This window comes from Alosa alosa, chromosome 7 (genome assembly GCF_017589495.1).
Source record: "Alosa alosa isolate M-15738 ecotype Scorff River chromosome 7, AALO_Geno_1.1, whole genome shotgun sequence".
Lineage (NCBI taxonomy): Eukaryota > Metazoa > Chordata > Actinopteri > Clupeiformes > Clupeidae > Alosa > Alosa alosa.
Window position 1 is genome coordinate 12,031,483 of NC_063195.1, and position 17,228 is coordinate 12,048,710.

At 42.0% G+C, this 17,228-nt stretch overlaps 1 protein-coding gene across 1 annotated transcript; it reads right to left on the reverse strand.

Moving 5' to 3' along the window:
- Positions 1-4,387: 4,387 nt before the first annotated feature.
- LOC125298223 (hepatocyte cell adhesion molecule-like) lies at positions 4,388-11,340 on the reverse strand. Its single transcript, XM_048248929.1, has 8 exons — positions 11,282-11,340; positions 10,009-10,072; positions 8,878-9,222; positions 8,471-8,731; positions 6,384-6,468; positions 5,970-6,009; positions 5,438-5,700; positions 4,388-4,572 (listed from the first exon to the last, which is right to left on the reverse strand). The coding sequence occupies exons 1-8, from the start codon at positions 11,282-11,284 to the stop codon at positions 4,518-4,520; spliced, it is 1,116 nt and encodes a 371-aa protein (XP_048104886.1). The 5' UTR covers positions 11,285-11,340; the 3' UTR covers positions 4,388-4,517.
- Positions 11,341-17,228: the final 5,888 nt, after the last annotated feature.

Consider the following 17,228-nt stretch of genomic DNA (forward strand, 5'->3'; position numbering starts at 1 on the left):
AATAAATAATACATAGGTTCATCATGAAAGCTGAACTGCCATCACTCTTAGATAGGAAATTAGACATACATTACCTTCTTTTATCTCCAAAATGAATGAAGTATGCAAGTCTCCATCTTCAACTGCACAGTGATAAGTCCCACTATCCTCTGAGGTGAGGTTTGTGATGAGAATGGTTAAGGAGTCCTTTTGAACACTGTTATACAGGAATACTCTGCTGTCGTTGTGGGTTAGTCGATTGTAAGGGCAGGTTGAAGCATTGCCCTTACAGAAGTACTTCTCCTTATATTTATGCTGATAAGTATATTTGCAGAAAATGAGTATTCCACCTGTCGTGAAACTTTCCAGCTGTTGAATTCCAGTTCCTGCGCCTCTTCCTGGCACTAAAACAGTCAAAAGATGATATCAACTCTTAAAACGTTGCATAACATAAACTTAAAATGTTGAACGTTACAGTCAAATGGGTTCCATTAGTGTGTATTTTACCTGTGATGAGGCAGAGAGAGAAAATTATGACCTTCATTGTGGATGTTTGTCGTCGAACCGTCTTGCTTTAGGTAGTGTGTGTGCTGCTGGTGATGTGGGTGGCTCTCTTCCTGTGTGTGGCTTCAAGTCAAGATGCATCCTGGAATGAAAACACACGTCATTTATGTCTGCCATTCTCTCGCTCTTACAGACCAGTAGTAATCCCTCACCGTCTGCTGTTTTACACAGCAAGCTCAGAGGTATGAGGCCACAACAGACTAACTTGAACAGAAGCATAACAGGGCATTCAACACATCAACTGAAGACAGACATGTTCATGATTTGTTTTATTGTAGGATTGGTTGAAACTGAGTCCCCATCAATGATACATAGTTTTATTGTTTTGCATTTATTTCTTTATTTAGAATATGGTTTCCATTTTACTGGGTTATCTAGAGGGAGGATGTGGTGAAGAGGCTAGGCTGCACTGCAGCGATATAGATAAATAGCCTCCTCTGTACGCTGTTGATGGTAATTCTGATAGCACATGTGTATTAACACCCAATAAATGTGATTTGTAAACAGAATGAGGTGAGTTTTCACATGAGGTTTCACTTACATCTCTTTGACAGGTAACTAACTTGGAAAAGGGTGTTATCCAATGCTCCAACCCTGTATGTAGCTAGGATCTACATTACGTAATCACAGCCACAGAGGATATGAGTCTGTCTTGCCATTTGACCTTTGACATCGCTCACATCATGCATAAATTCTAAATAATCCTTCCGTAAGACCCAGTGTTTGCGATCCAAGTCGCAACAGCAATACATTTACCTCCTGTGAAACACTGAATGGAAAGTTTCTGTCCTCTCAGAGAACCACAAACCCAAACCACACAGTTTCCTGATGACAGCATGATGCTTGCGCAGCCACAAGTAGAGTGACTGACAGACTGACAGTGACTGACAGAGCCCTCTGCTGGAAGTTATGCGACATAACAACTGGTCAACCTCTTTAACCAGGGGTGGGCAATTATTTTCCCCAGACTTGAACAGAACCATCAAGCATGGCAGGTCATGGTTTTAGTTTATGTATTTATTTATTCATTTAGAATATAGAATATAGAATATAGTTTTGTAGTTTCGAGGCGTATCTGCACGGTGGTGATACAATTCCTCTGTAAGCTGTTGATGATAATTCTGATACCACATGTATGTAAACACCCAAGTAATAGGATTTATAAACAGAATGATGAGAGGTGTCACTTGCATCTCTAACATGGATAATGGTTTGTCTTTTCTCACCCATCAACTGATTTGATCGTTTATTTGTTTGTTTATGCAAGTCCCTGACAGCAACAAAGGTTTGTAAGCAAGTAAATAAACAAGCCAGCGATACCACATGACACATTTTCAGAGCTGCCAACCCTCACGCGTTGGATTAGCGTGAGAGCCGTGGAGCCAATCAATTTAATGAATCTCACGGCCAGTGTGTGAGTGTTGGCAGCTCTGCATTTTGATGACGCCATCACAGAGAACCACAAACCCAAAACCACCAGCATGATGTCAGCACATAGTGACTGATAGACTAAAGAGCCCTCTGCAGGAAGATATTTGACATTACAACTTGTCAGCCTCTAACCAGGGGCAATTATTTTTTTCCCAGAGGGTCATATTGACATACTTGTGACATAAATGTGTCACTTTATAACGCAATCTACACATCTAAATGTCTATTAATATGAAGCCTAGGCTGATTTTTTTTGAAGACAACAATACTTTCTTGGTGTTTAAAACATTTGACTTTTTAACTGACACTTTTTAGTAGAAATGTATTTACAGCAAAGGTAGACCCACATATATAGTTTCTTGACTGTTGATGCTGTTTATTGTCAGTTTGTAAAGTTTAGGCGTAGTAGAAAGTAATGTTCAGAATTTCTGATCAATGTGATTGTCCTGTGAGACTGTGGGATCATGAATGCAGAGAAGGTCCTCTGGTTAATGATAATGAGCATGATGATGGTGATGATGAGGTGGAAGAGGATGTGGATGAGGATGTTCAGATTGTGAGGTTACGGAGGTTAATGATACAAGGATACAAGGAAGTTTATTGTCACATGCATATAGTTACTGGAAGTAAGAAATGCAGTGAAATTATGTCTGGTGTCAGCCTATTTGTGCATTAATGGGGGCTGCATAAAAAGGTGGGGAGGATTGGGATTGGGTGGGGGGCACCAACAAGGAGCACCCAAGAGCAACAGGGGCAAGGAAAAACCCCTTACCAAGGAAGAAACCTTGGGCAGATCCACGGCTCAAGGGGCTAACCCAACTGCCAGGGGTCTTGGTGTGTGTGTTGGGGGGATGACAGGGGAGATGGGATAGTGTGCTGTGTATGTGGGGAGAGGGCAGTGTGCAATATGTGTGTTGGAGAAGCTTCCTCATGAGACAATGTGCTGTGTATTGGGGGCAGTGTGCTGTAAGTATGTTGGGGATGTGTGTTGGAGAAGCTTCCTGATGAAATAATATGCTGTGTATGTAGGGGGCAGGGACTTACTATTGCAAGCAGAGTACTGTATGTAATGTATGTGAGTGATGACAGTGAAGATGTGTGTGTGGGGCGGGAGGGGTGGAGCAGTGACTGTGTGTGTGTGTGTGTAGTGTGTAGGTGGGGGCAGTGTGCTGTAAGTATGTAGAGGATGTGTGTTGGAGAAGATCCTGAAGACAATGTGCTGTGTGTGTGGGGGGGGGGGCAGTGTGCAGCAAGTATGTAGAGGAGGCTTACTGTAGCAAGCAGTGTGCTGTATGTATGTGAAGTGATGACAGTGATGATGTAAGTGTGTGTGTTGTTGTGTTGGGGGTCAGGGACTTACTATTGCAAGCAGAGTACTGTATGTAATGTATGTGAGTGATGACAGTGAAGATGTGTGTGTGGGCGGGAGGAGAGTGGAGCAGTGACTGTCTGTGTGTGTGTGTAGTGTGTGTGTGTGTGTGGGTAGGTGGGGGCAGTGTGCTGTAAGTATGTAGAGGATGTGTGTTGGAGAAGATCCTGAAGACAATGTGCTGTGTATGTGGGCGGGCAGTGGGCGGGCAGTGTGCAGCAAGTAAGCTGCAGAAAGGCTAGGCAATCAAGGACATGGGTAGATGGAGGAGAAATCAAAAATAATAAATAAAAAGTGTGCAAAAGTTGGAGAAAGTCAGATATGTGTGTGTGTGTGTGTGTGTGTGTGTTTTGACGTGTGATGAAATAAGAAAATAAATAAAAGGTCTGTAGCATAGGGAGAGGGATGTAAAAGTGCTAAAAGTCTTGTAGGTGTGTGTGGGTGTGTGTGTGTGTGGGGGGGGGGTCATGAGTGCTGAGGAGTGAATGAGTGCAAAAGTCAGTATAGTGTGAGTTCAGAGTTGGGAAATGTTTGAGAGTGCTGAGGAGTGAATGTGTGCAAAGTCAGTATAGTGTGAGTTCAGAGTTCGGATGGCCTGGGGATAAAAACTTCTCCTGAGTCTCTCAGTTCTGGCTTTGTGACTACATAGGCGTCTTCTTGATTTCAGCGGCAGGAATAATCCATTGTTAGGATGAGAAGAGTCCTTCAGAATCTTTTGGGCTCTTAGGAGTACTCTTCTGGAATAGATATCTTGTAGAGCAGGGAGTTGAGTTCTTATAGTACGTTCAGCTGAGCGCACTACTCTCTGCAGAGTACTACAATCTCTAACTGTGGAGTTCCCATACCAGGTGATGATGCTACCAGTTAGAACACTCTCAACCGCTGAAGTGTAGAAGGCCTTCATGATGGATGTAGAAACTTTGAATTTCCTTAGCTGACGAAGGAAGTAGAGTCGTTGTCTGGACTTCTTCAGAACATATTGAGTGTTAACAGTCCATGTTAAGTCTTCAGTAATGTGGACACCAAGGTATTTAAAACTTGTGACTCTCTCTACAGGTTGCCCGCTGATCATTAGTGGTAGTCATTAGTGATAATGAGCATGATGATGATGATGAGGTGGAAGAGGATGCAAATGAGGATGATGATGTTCAGATTGTGAGGTTACGGAGGCAGCTCAGGAAACACGGCTATAGATCACTGATGTGTCATCTTCTGGTTGCCCCAAATGACTACAGAAAACAAACATTAAAAAAATCAAGAAGAAAAACAAGAAACAATTGTTAATTAGAAACCAGTGTTAATTAGAGTTGTTTTAGGACATGTTTGAGTAGCCTACAGTATGCCTGCTGGCAGCCACTCGTGATTAAAAACGAGTCAGAAAGGTCGAGACAGGACCAATCGTCAAAATTTCAGTGTCCACCACTCTAGTTCATCCAAAACAAACCAGAAAAGGGAGTCAAAGTCAAATTTTCCTTTAAGATCAAAATATCTATTTGGTATTATTTTTAGTATGAACATACTTACATAGCGCTCTCTTAATTTAAGAAGATTTTGACTTATTTTAAGGAGTCTTAAGGAGTCAAGGCAAATGTACTCAACGCACTTGCAGACAAATTTGCTTGTTTTAGGACAAATTTGCTTAACGCACTGGCAGGCAAATTTGCTTGTTTTCAGGATGAATCTTAAAAGGAGGCAAACTCTTCTTAAATTAAGTCAAATGATTTTACGAGAAAGTGCTAGTTAATGAAAACAATACCAACTATAGATTTTAATAGATAATACGTTTTTGCAGTGTACAAACATAATATAAGTGAATCATTCTACATTATAAACACTAGATGGCAGTAGTGTGCCACTTGTTGGACATGTGACTGTCAGTATCCAACCTACAGTATCTGTCAAAGCACTCACATCCTTGCGTATTGAGGAGCCAATTAATATTATTATTCCCTTTAATGAGTTGTTCATCCGTGGATCAAACCTTTTTATTTGTAACGTGATTTAAGCACTCCTAATGTATCAAACAGGAATCAATCAATATTCTGTTATTGGTGTACGCCAGAGACTTGTATTATCCAACGGCCAGACACTCACCTCGTTGTTGCTTTATTGCCATTGAACTGGACACTGGCATACGGTACATCATCCCCCTGAGCTCCTGCAGTCTGTGTGGAGCCGTGGGGCTGGATGTTGGAGTACTGGACATCATCCTCTGGTGCTCCTGCAGCAGCAGCACCACTGGGGGGAGCAGCAGCTCTGCTCTGGAAGTTAATGTTGTAGTACTGGACATCCCCCTCTGGTCCTCCTCCTCCAGCAGCATCAGCCCTGAGCGCGGCACTGTGTGTTGCCCTCAATTGCTAGCCATGTTGGGAAAACAAACAAACACAGACAAAAACAGACAAACAAACAAACAAAGAAAATTAAAACAGTATACCGCTATATTATTTTATATGTATGTATGTATGCACGTATGTATTCATGCACGTGTCAACAATTAAATAATCTTTATCTGGGACCATCAACTCTGCATAAATAATTTCATATAGTTTATTAATATACAGTACTGTATGACATAATATGATGAGGATTTGTGGCTGCCAGTGAATGGTGGAGTTGAATATCTCACCTCTAGCTCGCCTTTGCTCTCTTTGTGCTTTTTGCGAAACCTAATATGATTTAACAGAATTTTAGACATAGTGCATTTACATTTACATTTAGTAACTTAGCCAGCACTTTTATCCAAAATGACTTAAAGATGAGGAGTGACATGAAAGCTAAAATAATGATGATAATTAACATGAAAGGGCAACCAGAAGAAATAAGCTGCTCCAGCTGGCTTGTCATTATTGATATCTCCTTCTTATAAGAAACTTTTAAAAGGAAATCATGAAGGCAACAGTAGTTCCCACTACTGACCATTTAAACACTGTGAGAGGGCAAAGCCATAGGGGCGCAAGGGGCACGGGAGTAGAGATGACTTAGAGAACGAGGGGCACGAGGAGTACTGTATGTGTCTTTTGCACCAGTCTTCTCTACTCACCAGACCCAGAAAACGGCACAGAGGACCACAACAGCTACACAGACTGCCACAGCGATCAGCACATTCATCACAGCACTTTGGCCACCTGGGAAAGTACAAATGGGGAAAAATAGGGACCGGTGAATAACATAAAACAACAAAATAATAAGCAACAGTCAGTATCTCTGTTCTCTACCCTGCATATAAACTTAAAGAACAGTAATAGCACCTCTCATTCAACATAATGCTGTGGTCACCCAGTATCAAACATAGAGAAGTGCGTCATAATTCATGTTTCACAGCGCAAAGATGATATCTCTCTAATTTCCATTTAATTTCAAAGATGAATTTCAGCGCAAAGATCTCTAATTTCCTCCCTCTCCCCCATGTCATTATTTCCTTTTAGTTTCACAGAATGGTTTGTCTACAAGAAGTGACTTCAAACAATGCCTACCAAACAAAATACACCACAGACTCTGGCCTAACCTTTCTGAGTGTCAAACTGATACTTCTGCTTGTTCCTCTTTTTCATCTTCCTCTTTAAAAAGAGCATTTTGGTAAATGAGTTGGATGACACAATACACCACTGTCTCTTCTGTGCGTTCCATCACCCAGTCTGACACTGACTGGCACCCAGGCTAAGTTAGCGTAATTCACTGGCAGTGGCTAACACAAGTTAGCCTGTGGCTGTTTGTCTCGCCCACTGAGCCGTCGGTGTGTCCCTTTAAAGGTGTATGCGCTAATAGAAATCAACAGCATGTTTCACATACATTTACATTTCAAATACCCTGAAAGTACCCTGTAAGTATGCATCATCCCAAAATGACACTTTTGGTCCTAATTTAGATGATGGGCAAAGTGCAAAGTCACTCATGAGATAAGATACGCTACATACGCAATTGTGTGGCTTGTGGGAGCATTGAACTGATTAGCATGCATTTTGGAGGATTAGACTTTTGGAAATTACGCTGCTGTCGGCTGGAAACCTTGTATGTCTAAGTCCATTCGTTTTCAGGGAATTAAAAAAAAGTGTATTTTGAAAATAGTTCAACATTGTGTCGTCAAAAAAAAAAAAAAAAGAAACGGATAAATATGGAGTTAAGCGGTTTCCGACAACAGCGATTAGGGACTGTTCGTTATGTATTTAAGGGGCTACCGAAGGAGTTTTGGGAGCGTCAAAAAAGACGTGACCCTCCCCTGCCAGCAAGACATTTTTCTATGACCCTCCAAAGTGATTGAGAAAAAACGCATGACCTTCCCCAGTCCCAACAATTTATTGATGCCTTCTGTACTGTGTCAATTTGGGAGCTTGCATGCTACGACTCCTTCCTTGAAATGCCTTGGAAAGGCTGTCGTTTGCACAATTTCACAAATAATCACCGGGACCGAAACAAACCTGTCAAGTTTTTCCTGGTTTATCGCGTAGCCTATTTTAACCTTTCCTCCGCTGTCTTAGGAGGAGCTGCAGGGCCGTCAGAAGGGGTGCGAGGCCCTGTGCGAATTTGACGGATGCGAGGCCCTTTTCACTTACGTGCATGAAATCATGCGATAGCTTACTTTACACATAGCCAAGGCTACCGTCGGTGCATTTTAATAGTAGTCTAATAAGCTACACCAGCTTGTCTTTAAGAGGGAAAATTGTATAGCCTATAACTTTAGCTGACTCCATGAATACAAACGTTAGGTGAGCCTCCCTCCTAGACTAAAAAAAAGTTGGGTGACTCTCCCCTCAACAAAGAATAAAGACATGACCCTCCCCTATTTTCCTCCGATGGTCCTTTCCATAAATACAGAACGGTCCCTTAGCACAGTGTCTTAAAGTACCCCATGCCAATCGTGAGATATGGTGAAGGGTATGTGATGTGGGGCTATTTTAATTGAAGTGAAGTATATTTCATTCCATTTTCAGAAAATCAGATTGAATTTACAAACATTCATATTACTGCACTTGTGCATACAAAGAGCCTGCACAAGATATATGTGTACCATGTGCTTGATGGAATAGGCCTAATCCTGAGCCATAATAATTACATTACAATGTACATTATAACATTACATTATAAATTTACATTACATTAAATTACATTATAACGTATCCCTGTACTTACGCTTTACATTGAGCCTGTAAGGTGGAGATTGGAGATCCTCAAATCCTCCAACAGCACAGGTGTAGTTGCCCTCATCTTCATAACTGACTGGGTGGAGCTGCAGCTGGTTGTTGATGATCTGCTTCTTCTCTACAGGACGTCCATCTTTACTCCAGGTGAATGAAGGCCTGCTGGTTAGATTGCAGGTGGTGCCGCAGGTGAGAGTGATGATGTCCCCCTTGGTTACATTGTTTGTCCTTTCAGTGGAAACAACTCTGAGGTCTACGAAGCGGAAGGATTTGGATGGTGAATTGGTGAAAGTGAAATCCCCCTGACAATGTAAAGCCATTTGAACGCAATATGGAGGATTTGAACAGTACAATCATATAGAAGCGTGAATCATGAGTTGAAGATTTCATTCATATTACCTGTGACATTCACTGAGATCCCTGGTTTGCCTATCCACTTTTGTTTACCTACAGTGGTTTCAATCCTACAGTAGTACTGATAATGTGCATCTTCTTTGGTTAGATTAGTCATGTGCAGAGAACACTGACTTTTTTTGTCTCCACAGTCCGCTGTGACCCTGCGTGCGAAGCTCTCATTCTTTGAGAAATCAACAGGTATATGAGAGTCTTGGTTAATCCAGAAAGCTTCTTTAACTTTATAATTACTGGGGTAGGTGTAAGAGCAGGACATGGTGACTGATGATCCCTCCAGAGCACAGATGTATGTAGGGCTGTAGGTGACATTCCATGTCCCGACATAAACCCCTAACACAAACAAACAAACAAACAAACAACAAACAAACATGGACACAGTTGTTAAGTTATGCCTGCTGACTTTCTACATGCATGTCTTTAGATGCAACATCAGGGTCAAGTTGTCTGTGCACACTTGTCAAATCATGTCACAATCACCACGTTTTTTTCCCTTTTCTATTTTAAATCTATTCTGCTATGGCTCACATGAAAACAGGAAGTTTCTACATTCTCCTCCTCTGGCTGTCTTGTGGCATTTGCAAAGTAACATTTGAAGAGTTCAGATGCAAAACCCTCTAAATCCGTCTGACCACTTTTCTTTTAAATGAGCATTTAAATTCAGGCTCCTATAGGTTTTTGCCTATAAATCGATATTTCAGACCAGGAAAGGAGTGGTATTTAGTGGGTTTAGAAGTTAAATTATTTGATTAGCGTATACTATGTGTGGAGAGCATCACCTCACCATCTTTATCTCATTTTTGACATTTAGAGGCTTTTGCATCTGAACTCTTCATTTATTGTTACCATAAGGTCTCCATTTTGAACGTAGCATGGATATTAGTCCTCATTTGTATGTTGCTTTAGATAAAATTGTTAGCTAGATCATTGTATGTAAATGTTTATGTAAAATCCACACAAAAAATGAAGTTGCATCTAAACAAGCAAAGTGTCACAAATAACGCTGGGATACTACACACAAAAAAAAAAAAAAAAAAAAAAAAATAGAAAAAATGTGATCTACATGTATAGCATTATATGAGGAATCTACTTTGAGCCCTCGGAAAAATGAGTACATACCCTTATGTGTGAGTAGGAGCAGGAAGATAAAGGATATACACTCTGTCATTAATGACCCCATAACCTGCATGATGATGACAATAATGAGGTTATACACTCTGTCATTAATGACCCTGTAACCTGCATGATGATGATGATGAGGTTATACACTCTGTCATTAATGACCCCGTAACCTGCATGATGACAATAATGAGGTTATACACTCTGTCATTAATGACCCTGTAACCTGCATGATGATGATGATGAGGTTATACACTCTGTCATTAATGACCCCATAACCTGCATGATGATGATGATGAGGTTATACACTCTGTCATTAATGACCCCATAACCTGCATGATGATGATGATGAGGATATACACTCTGTCATTAATGACCCTGTAACCAGCATTATGACAATAATGAGGTTATACACTCTGTCATTAATGACCCCATAACCTGCATGATGATGATAATGAGGTTATACACTCTGTCGTTAATGACCCTGTAACCAGCATTATGACAATAATGAGGTTATACACTCTGTCGTTAATGACCCTGTAACCTGCATGATGACAATAATGAGGTTATACACTCTGTCGTTAATGACCCTGTAACCTGCATGATGACAATAATGAGGTTATACACTCTGTCGTTAATGACTCTGTAACCTGCATGATGACAATAATGAGGTTATACACTCTGTCGTTAATGACTCTGTAACCTGCATGATGACAATAATGAGGTTATACACTCTGTCGTTAATGACTCTGTAACCTGCATGATGACAATAATGAGGTTATACACTCTGTCGTTAATGACCCCAATAAAGTTAACAACAGACAAATCAAATGTGGACATTGTTGTTACAATATATGTAATGGCTGAGAAAATATACTGTATCCTAAAATGAGCCAGTAAACAGGCACTAATAATAAACAAATACATTATTCCACTTATATTTACAATGCATTTTTTGTTATTGAGCAGACACTCTAATCCAACATACCGTACAATTAGGGTACATACCGTACCAAGGGTTAAGTTTATAATGATAGCTGCCCCTTGGATTTAACACACACCTCTGGTGTTGAATTTGGACTCCCAAATTCCTTTACCACTAAACCACCACCGCTGCCACTGGCCCAAACATATGTTTCTAACCATGAATGTATGCCAACCACCAATGAAAAGCTATAACAATACATAAACACATGCCAAGAACAGAATAGAAGTTCATAAACACTTCTAAATATGTCCGTCAACACACATGAGAGCTGGATAAGGCACTCACCATGTTGGTCTGCTGGTGGCTCAAGCACAGTGTCGCTGGTGAGAACAGGGTGACGTGGCGTGGGAAGGGATGACTCAAACACAGTGTTGGTGGTGAGAACAGGACACTGCAGAGTGGTGTGGGGATGGACGTGAAGTCCACCTGCCTTATAGTTGCAAGCCAGTGTGTGTGCTTAGCCGAGTGTCAACATTCAGGAAGTTTGGTATTTCTTTCTTTTTTGCTCTGTTTTCCCCTTTCTATCTTCTCAAACACAGTAACTTCTATATTTTAAGTCTGTGCAGTTAGGCAACTATGGCAATGACTTGCAAGTCTGTGTGTTGTTGCGTCATCTTGAATGAAATCTAATGAAATGGGTAGTCTAAAAATTCAAAACATGAAAATACATAAAAACCAACAAACTGCTACAGACATACATACATACATACGTACATACTGTACATACATACATACATACATACATACATACATATATACTGTATATTTTCCTTAAAATAGCTCCACATCATCACATATCCTACACCATACCTAGAGTTTTAGATATCAGTTAGCCTAATAGCTGGTTTGATTTGCATTATGAGATTATCTTATAGAAAGTACCCTATGCCAGACGTGAGATATGGTGAAGGGTATGTGATGTGGGGCTATTTCAATTTCAAAGGCCAACCGAACTTGATCAGAATGCATGAATTTCCAAAAGATGATTGTTTCATTTCTCTTTTTTGTCAACATTAGCATGTGTATGTATAGGGTTTGTAAACTTATGAGCACAACTGTATGTCCCATCTCATGTCTGATAGTGAGTGATCTTACTTTAACATATGACAGGCTTGTCTAGAGAATGTGGGTGTATGCTTCACCCACACTACTCACTAGAGGGCGCTGTCCTCACACAAGCCAAATGCATCTGTCTTAGAGGACATACCAGATGCTACAAACCAACATAGGGGAATACCTACATGTAGCCTAACCTAACTTACATATGTAATGCTTATGTGAGAAAGAATAGCCAGGTAACTACATTAGGTTACAATAAAAATATATCTATATACTTTACTGGGACTTTTATGTGCAAAATAAGCGATCAGCGATCAGTTGGCGATCAGTGATCAGTTGTGCAAATCAAGTGAGCAGTAATGGAAAGACACCTGACCAAGAAACAAAAATTAATGTGTGTGTGTGTGAGAGTGTGTGTGTGTGTTTGTGTGTGAGAGAGACAGTGAGAGAGACAGCGAGAGAGAGAGAGAGAGAGAGAGAGAGAGAGAGAGAGGCCCTCACTATTTTGACTGTTTCTTCTCTGGACCACAAGAACACTAGGGCAAAGGTGTACAAGAGCAAACAGCATGTCATTTTTTTCAGCAGACATTTGCAACTCCGCACCTAAAGGCCACATCTAAATATGAACCAATGTGTGATGCATAGACACAATGTGCTTAACATAGATTATGGCTGTATGTCGTTGCAGCACTTACACTAGTAATGTGTCTACAGTCAAGTGCAGAAGTGTGTTTGTGCGTGTGTGTGTTTGGGGGGGGGTCACATCTATGTGTTTGTATTTTAAAGCCTGACCACGTTACACTTTCTGTCAGTCTTCGGTTGGTTTATGGTTTCAAAGTGACGCAAGTCAGAGCGACTGCAATGATTTGCACATTTCCTCTCACTTCTGTTTTTTCCCTTGTCTTATTTTTATTATTTGGTGTTGTTTTTTCCCTTGTCTTATTATCTGGTGTTTTGTTTTTTTCCTTGTCTTATTATCTTGTGTTGTTGGGGAACTACATTCAGAAACACAAACACACACTGGAAATTCACTGGCCATAATGATATCGAACAAAAAAGACTATAAGCTGTGCACCGTTTACATAACTGTCATGGTACACCTGGTATTAAAGTTAATGCAATTTAAATCACGCAAATCGGAATTGCACTGATTTGCTCATAATAACTACTGAATTGGTCTCTCACTTATGTTTTCTACCTCATTTTGTACAGATATTTTAGTGGCATGGACGCTTGAGTTTCAGTCTCAGTGGCTGTAGTGGTCGGCTGCATTAAGGCTCTCTATGTTGTAACAAGTCTGTTGGTCTGACATCTGTCTTCTTTATATGCATTGTCAAATATATCTAAAATCATGTCACTCTATGAAAGAATATTAATTTATTGTATGTATTTGTTAAAACCATGTTACGTACAGAACAGTACACAGTGGAATTCATATCACATTGGAATACATAACTATGCACTTAAAAAAACATGATGAAAGTAGCTGAATTGCTTTACACTTAAGGATAATGGCAAATGCTTAGCCATGCACAAAATAAACTTAGACTTAAAAAGGCTAACGATGATGACAAAAAACAAGATTTGCTAAACAGTTTTCAAAGTTAAGGTTCAAAGCAAATCTTGTAGGCGTATGTGTATGTGCAATAAAGGCAGATTTGAGGTGACCTATTTTAGGATTCAATTCACACATATTTCCAAGAGAACAATGTTGGTGCCTTTGTCTAGATCGGGCCGCTGATGCCTCAAGGTCTTCTCTTAGTCACTCTGTTGGCCACATTATGTTTGTTCACCCCAGAGTCATAAGCAACTGAATGCTGGTTTACTGGACATTTGCCAGATTACTTTTTTATTTATTTATTTATCCTTTATTTTACCAGCTGATGTCTCATTGAGATATTCAAATCTCTTTTACAATGGGGCCCTGGGGCAACAAATACACAAGTTCGACTCTCCTCAGTCTCACTGGAGCCGTGCGGCTGGATGGCAGAGTACTGACCCTTGTCCTCTGCTCCTCCTGCAGCCTCAGCCCTGTGGGGAGCAGCAGCTGACCTCTGGAAGTCAATGCTGGAGTAATAGACCTCTGGAAGTCAGTGCTGGAGTAATAGACCTCTGGAAGTCAATGCTGGAGTAATAGACCTCTGGAAGTCAGTGCTGGAGTAATAGACCTCTGGAAGTCAGTGCTGGAGTAATAGACCTCTGGAAGTCAATGCTGGAGTAATAGACCTCTGGAAGTCAGTGCTGGAGTAATAGACCTCTGGAAGTCAATGCTGGAGTAATACACACCTGGCTGGTTCCAGCAGGGAATCGTGGATACATTAGTAGCACATTAGGAAGATAGACAGAGAGAGAGGCAGATAGATAGATAGATAGATAGACAGACAGATTATCATGCTTAATTCTCACCTTGTCTTGTTCATCTGTTGTCCTGGCTAATTAAAGGCCAGAGGTAAAAACAAGAGATACTAATGGTGAGAATAGCAATAATAATAACGGTAGTAGTAATAATAATAATAATAATAATAATAACATAACATGTCTTGCATTTGTAGGGAGATAGTAAGAAAGCGGAACAGTGCTTTGCTCACATGTAAACTGTTTCCCTACCTTATCCAGACGGTGCCACAGATGGACCCCACGACTGCACAGTACTTTGCTCACATGTAAACTGTTTCCCTACCTTATCCAGACGGTGCCACAGATGGACCCCACGACTGCACAGTACTTTGCTCACATGTAAACTGTTTCCCTACCTTATCCAGACGGTGCCACAGATGGACCCCACGACTGCATAGTACTTTGCTCACATGTAAACTGTTTCCCTACCTTATCCAGACGGTGCCACAGATGGACCCCCGCGACTGCACAGTACTTTGCTCACATGTAAACTGTTTCCCTACCTTATCCAGACGGTGCCACAGATGGACCCCACGACTGCATAGTACTCTGCTCACATGTAAACTGTTTCCCTACCTTATCCAGACGGTGCCACAGATGGACCCCACGACTGCATAGTACTTTGCTCACATGTAAACTGTTTCCCTACCTTATCCAGACGGTGCCACAGATGGACCCCACGACTGCATAGTACTTTGCTCACATGTAAACTGTTTCCCTACCTTATCCAGACGGTGCCACAGATGGACCCCACGACTGCACAGTGCTTTGCTCACATGTAAACTGTTTCCCTACCTTATCCAGACGGTGCCACAGATGGACCCCACGTCTGCATAGTGCTTTGCTCACATGTAAACTGTTTCCCTACCTTATCCAGACGGTGCCACAGATGGACCCCACGTCTGCATAGTGCTTTGCTCACATGTAAACTGTTTCCCTACCTTATCCAGACGGTGCCACAGATGGACCCCACGACTGCATAGTACTTTGCTCACATGTAAACTGTTTCCCTACCTTATCCAGACGGTGCCACAGATGGACCCCACGACTGCATAGTACTTTGCTCACATGTAAACTGTTTCCCTACCTTATCCAGACGGTGCCACAGATGGACCCCACGACTGCATAGTACTTTGCTCACATGTAAACTGTTTCCCCTACCTTATCCAGACGGTGCCACAGATGGACCCCACGACTGCATAGTACTTTGCTCACATGTAAACTGTTTCCCTACCTTATCCAGACGGTGCCACAGATGGACCCCACGACTGCATAGTACTTTGCTCACATGTAAACTGTTTCCCTACCTTATCCAGGCGGTGCCACAGATGGACCCACGACTGCATAGTACTTTGCTCACATGTAAACTGTTTCCCTACCTTATCCAGACGTTGCCACAGATGGACCCCCACGACTGCATAGTACTTTGCTCACATGTAAACTGTTTCCCTACCTTATCCAGACGGTGCCACAGATGGACCCCCACGACTGCATAGTACTTTGCTCACATGTAAACTGTTTCCCTACCTTATCCAGACGGTGCCACAGATGGACCCCACGACTGCATAGTACTTTGCTCACATGTAAACTGTTTCCCTACCTTATCCAGACGGTGCCACAGATGGACCCCACGACTGCATAGTACTTTGCTCACATGTAAACTGTTTCCCTACCTTATCCAGACGGTGCCACAGATGGACCCCACGACTGCACAGTACTTTGCTCACATGTAAACTGTTTCCCTTACCTTATCCAGACGGTGCCACAGATGGACCCCACGACTGCACAGTACTTTGCTCACATGTAAACTGTTTCCCTACCTTATCCAGACGGTGCCACAGATGGACCCCACGACTGCACAGTACTTTGCTCACATGTAAACTGTTTCCCTACCTTATCCAGACGGTGCCACAGATGGACCCCACGACTGCACAGTACTTTGCTCACATGTAAACTGTTTCCCTACCTTATCCAGACGGTGCCACAGATGGACCCCCACGACTGCACAGTACTTTGCTCACATGTAAACTGTTTCCCTACCTTATCCAGACGGTGCCACAGATGGACCCCACGACTGCACAGTACTTTGCTCACATGTAAACTGTTTCCCTACCTTATCCAGACGGTGCCACAGATGGACCCCACGACTGCATAGTACTTTGCTCACATGTAAACTGTTTCCCTACCTTATCCAGACGGTGCCACAGATGGACCCCACGTCTGCATAGTACTTTGCTCACATGTAAACTGTTTCCCTACCTTATCCAGACGGTGCCACAGATGGACCCCACGACTGCATAGTACTTTGCTCACATGTAAACTGTTTCCCTACCTTATCCAGACGGTGCCACAGATGGACCCCACGCCTGCATAGTACTTTGCTCACATGTAAACTGTTTCCCTACCTTATCCAGACGGTGCCACAGATGGACCCCACGCCTGCATAGTACTTTGCTCACATGTAAACTGTTTCCCTACCTTATCCAGACGGTGCCACAGATGGACCCCACGACTGCATAGTACTTTGCTCACATGTAAACTGTTTCCCTACCTTATCCAGACGGTGCCACAGATGGACCCCACGACTGCATAGTACTTTGCTCACATGTAAACTGTTTCCCTACCTTATCCAGACGGTGCCACAGATGGACCCCACGTCTGCACAGTACTTTGCTCACATGTAAACTGTTTCCCTACCTTATCCAGACGGTGCCACAGATGGACCCCACGACTGCATAGTACTTTGCTCACATGTAATCTGTTTCCCTACCTTATC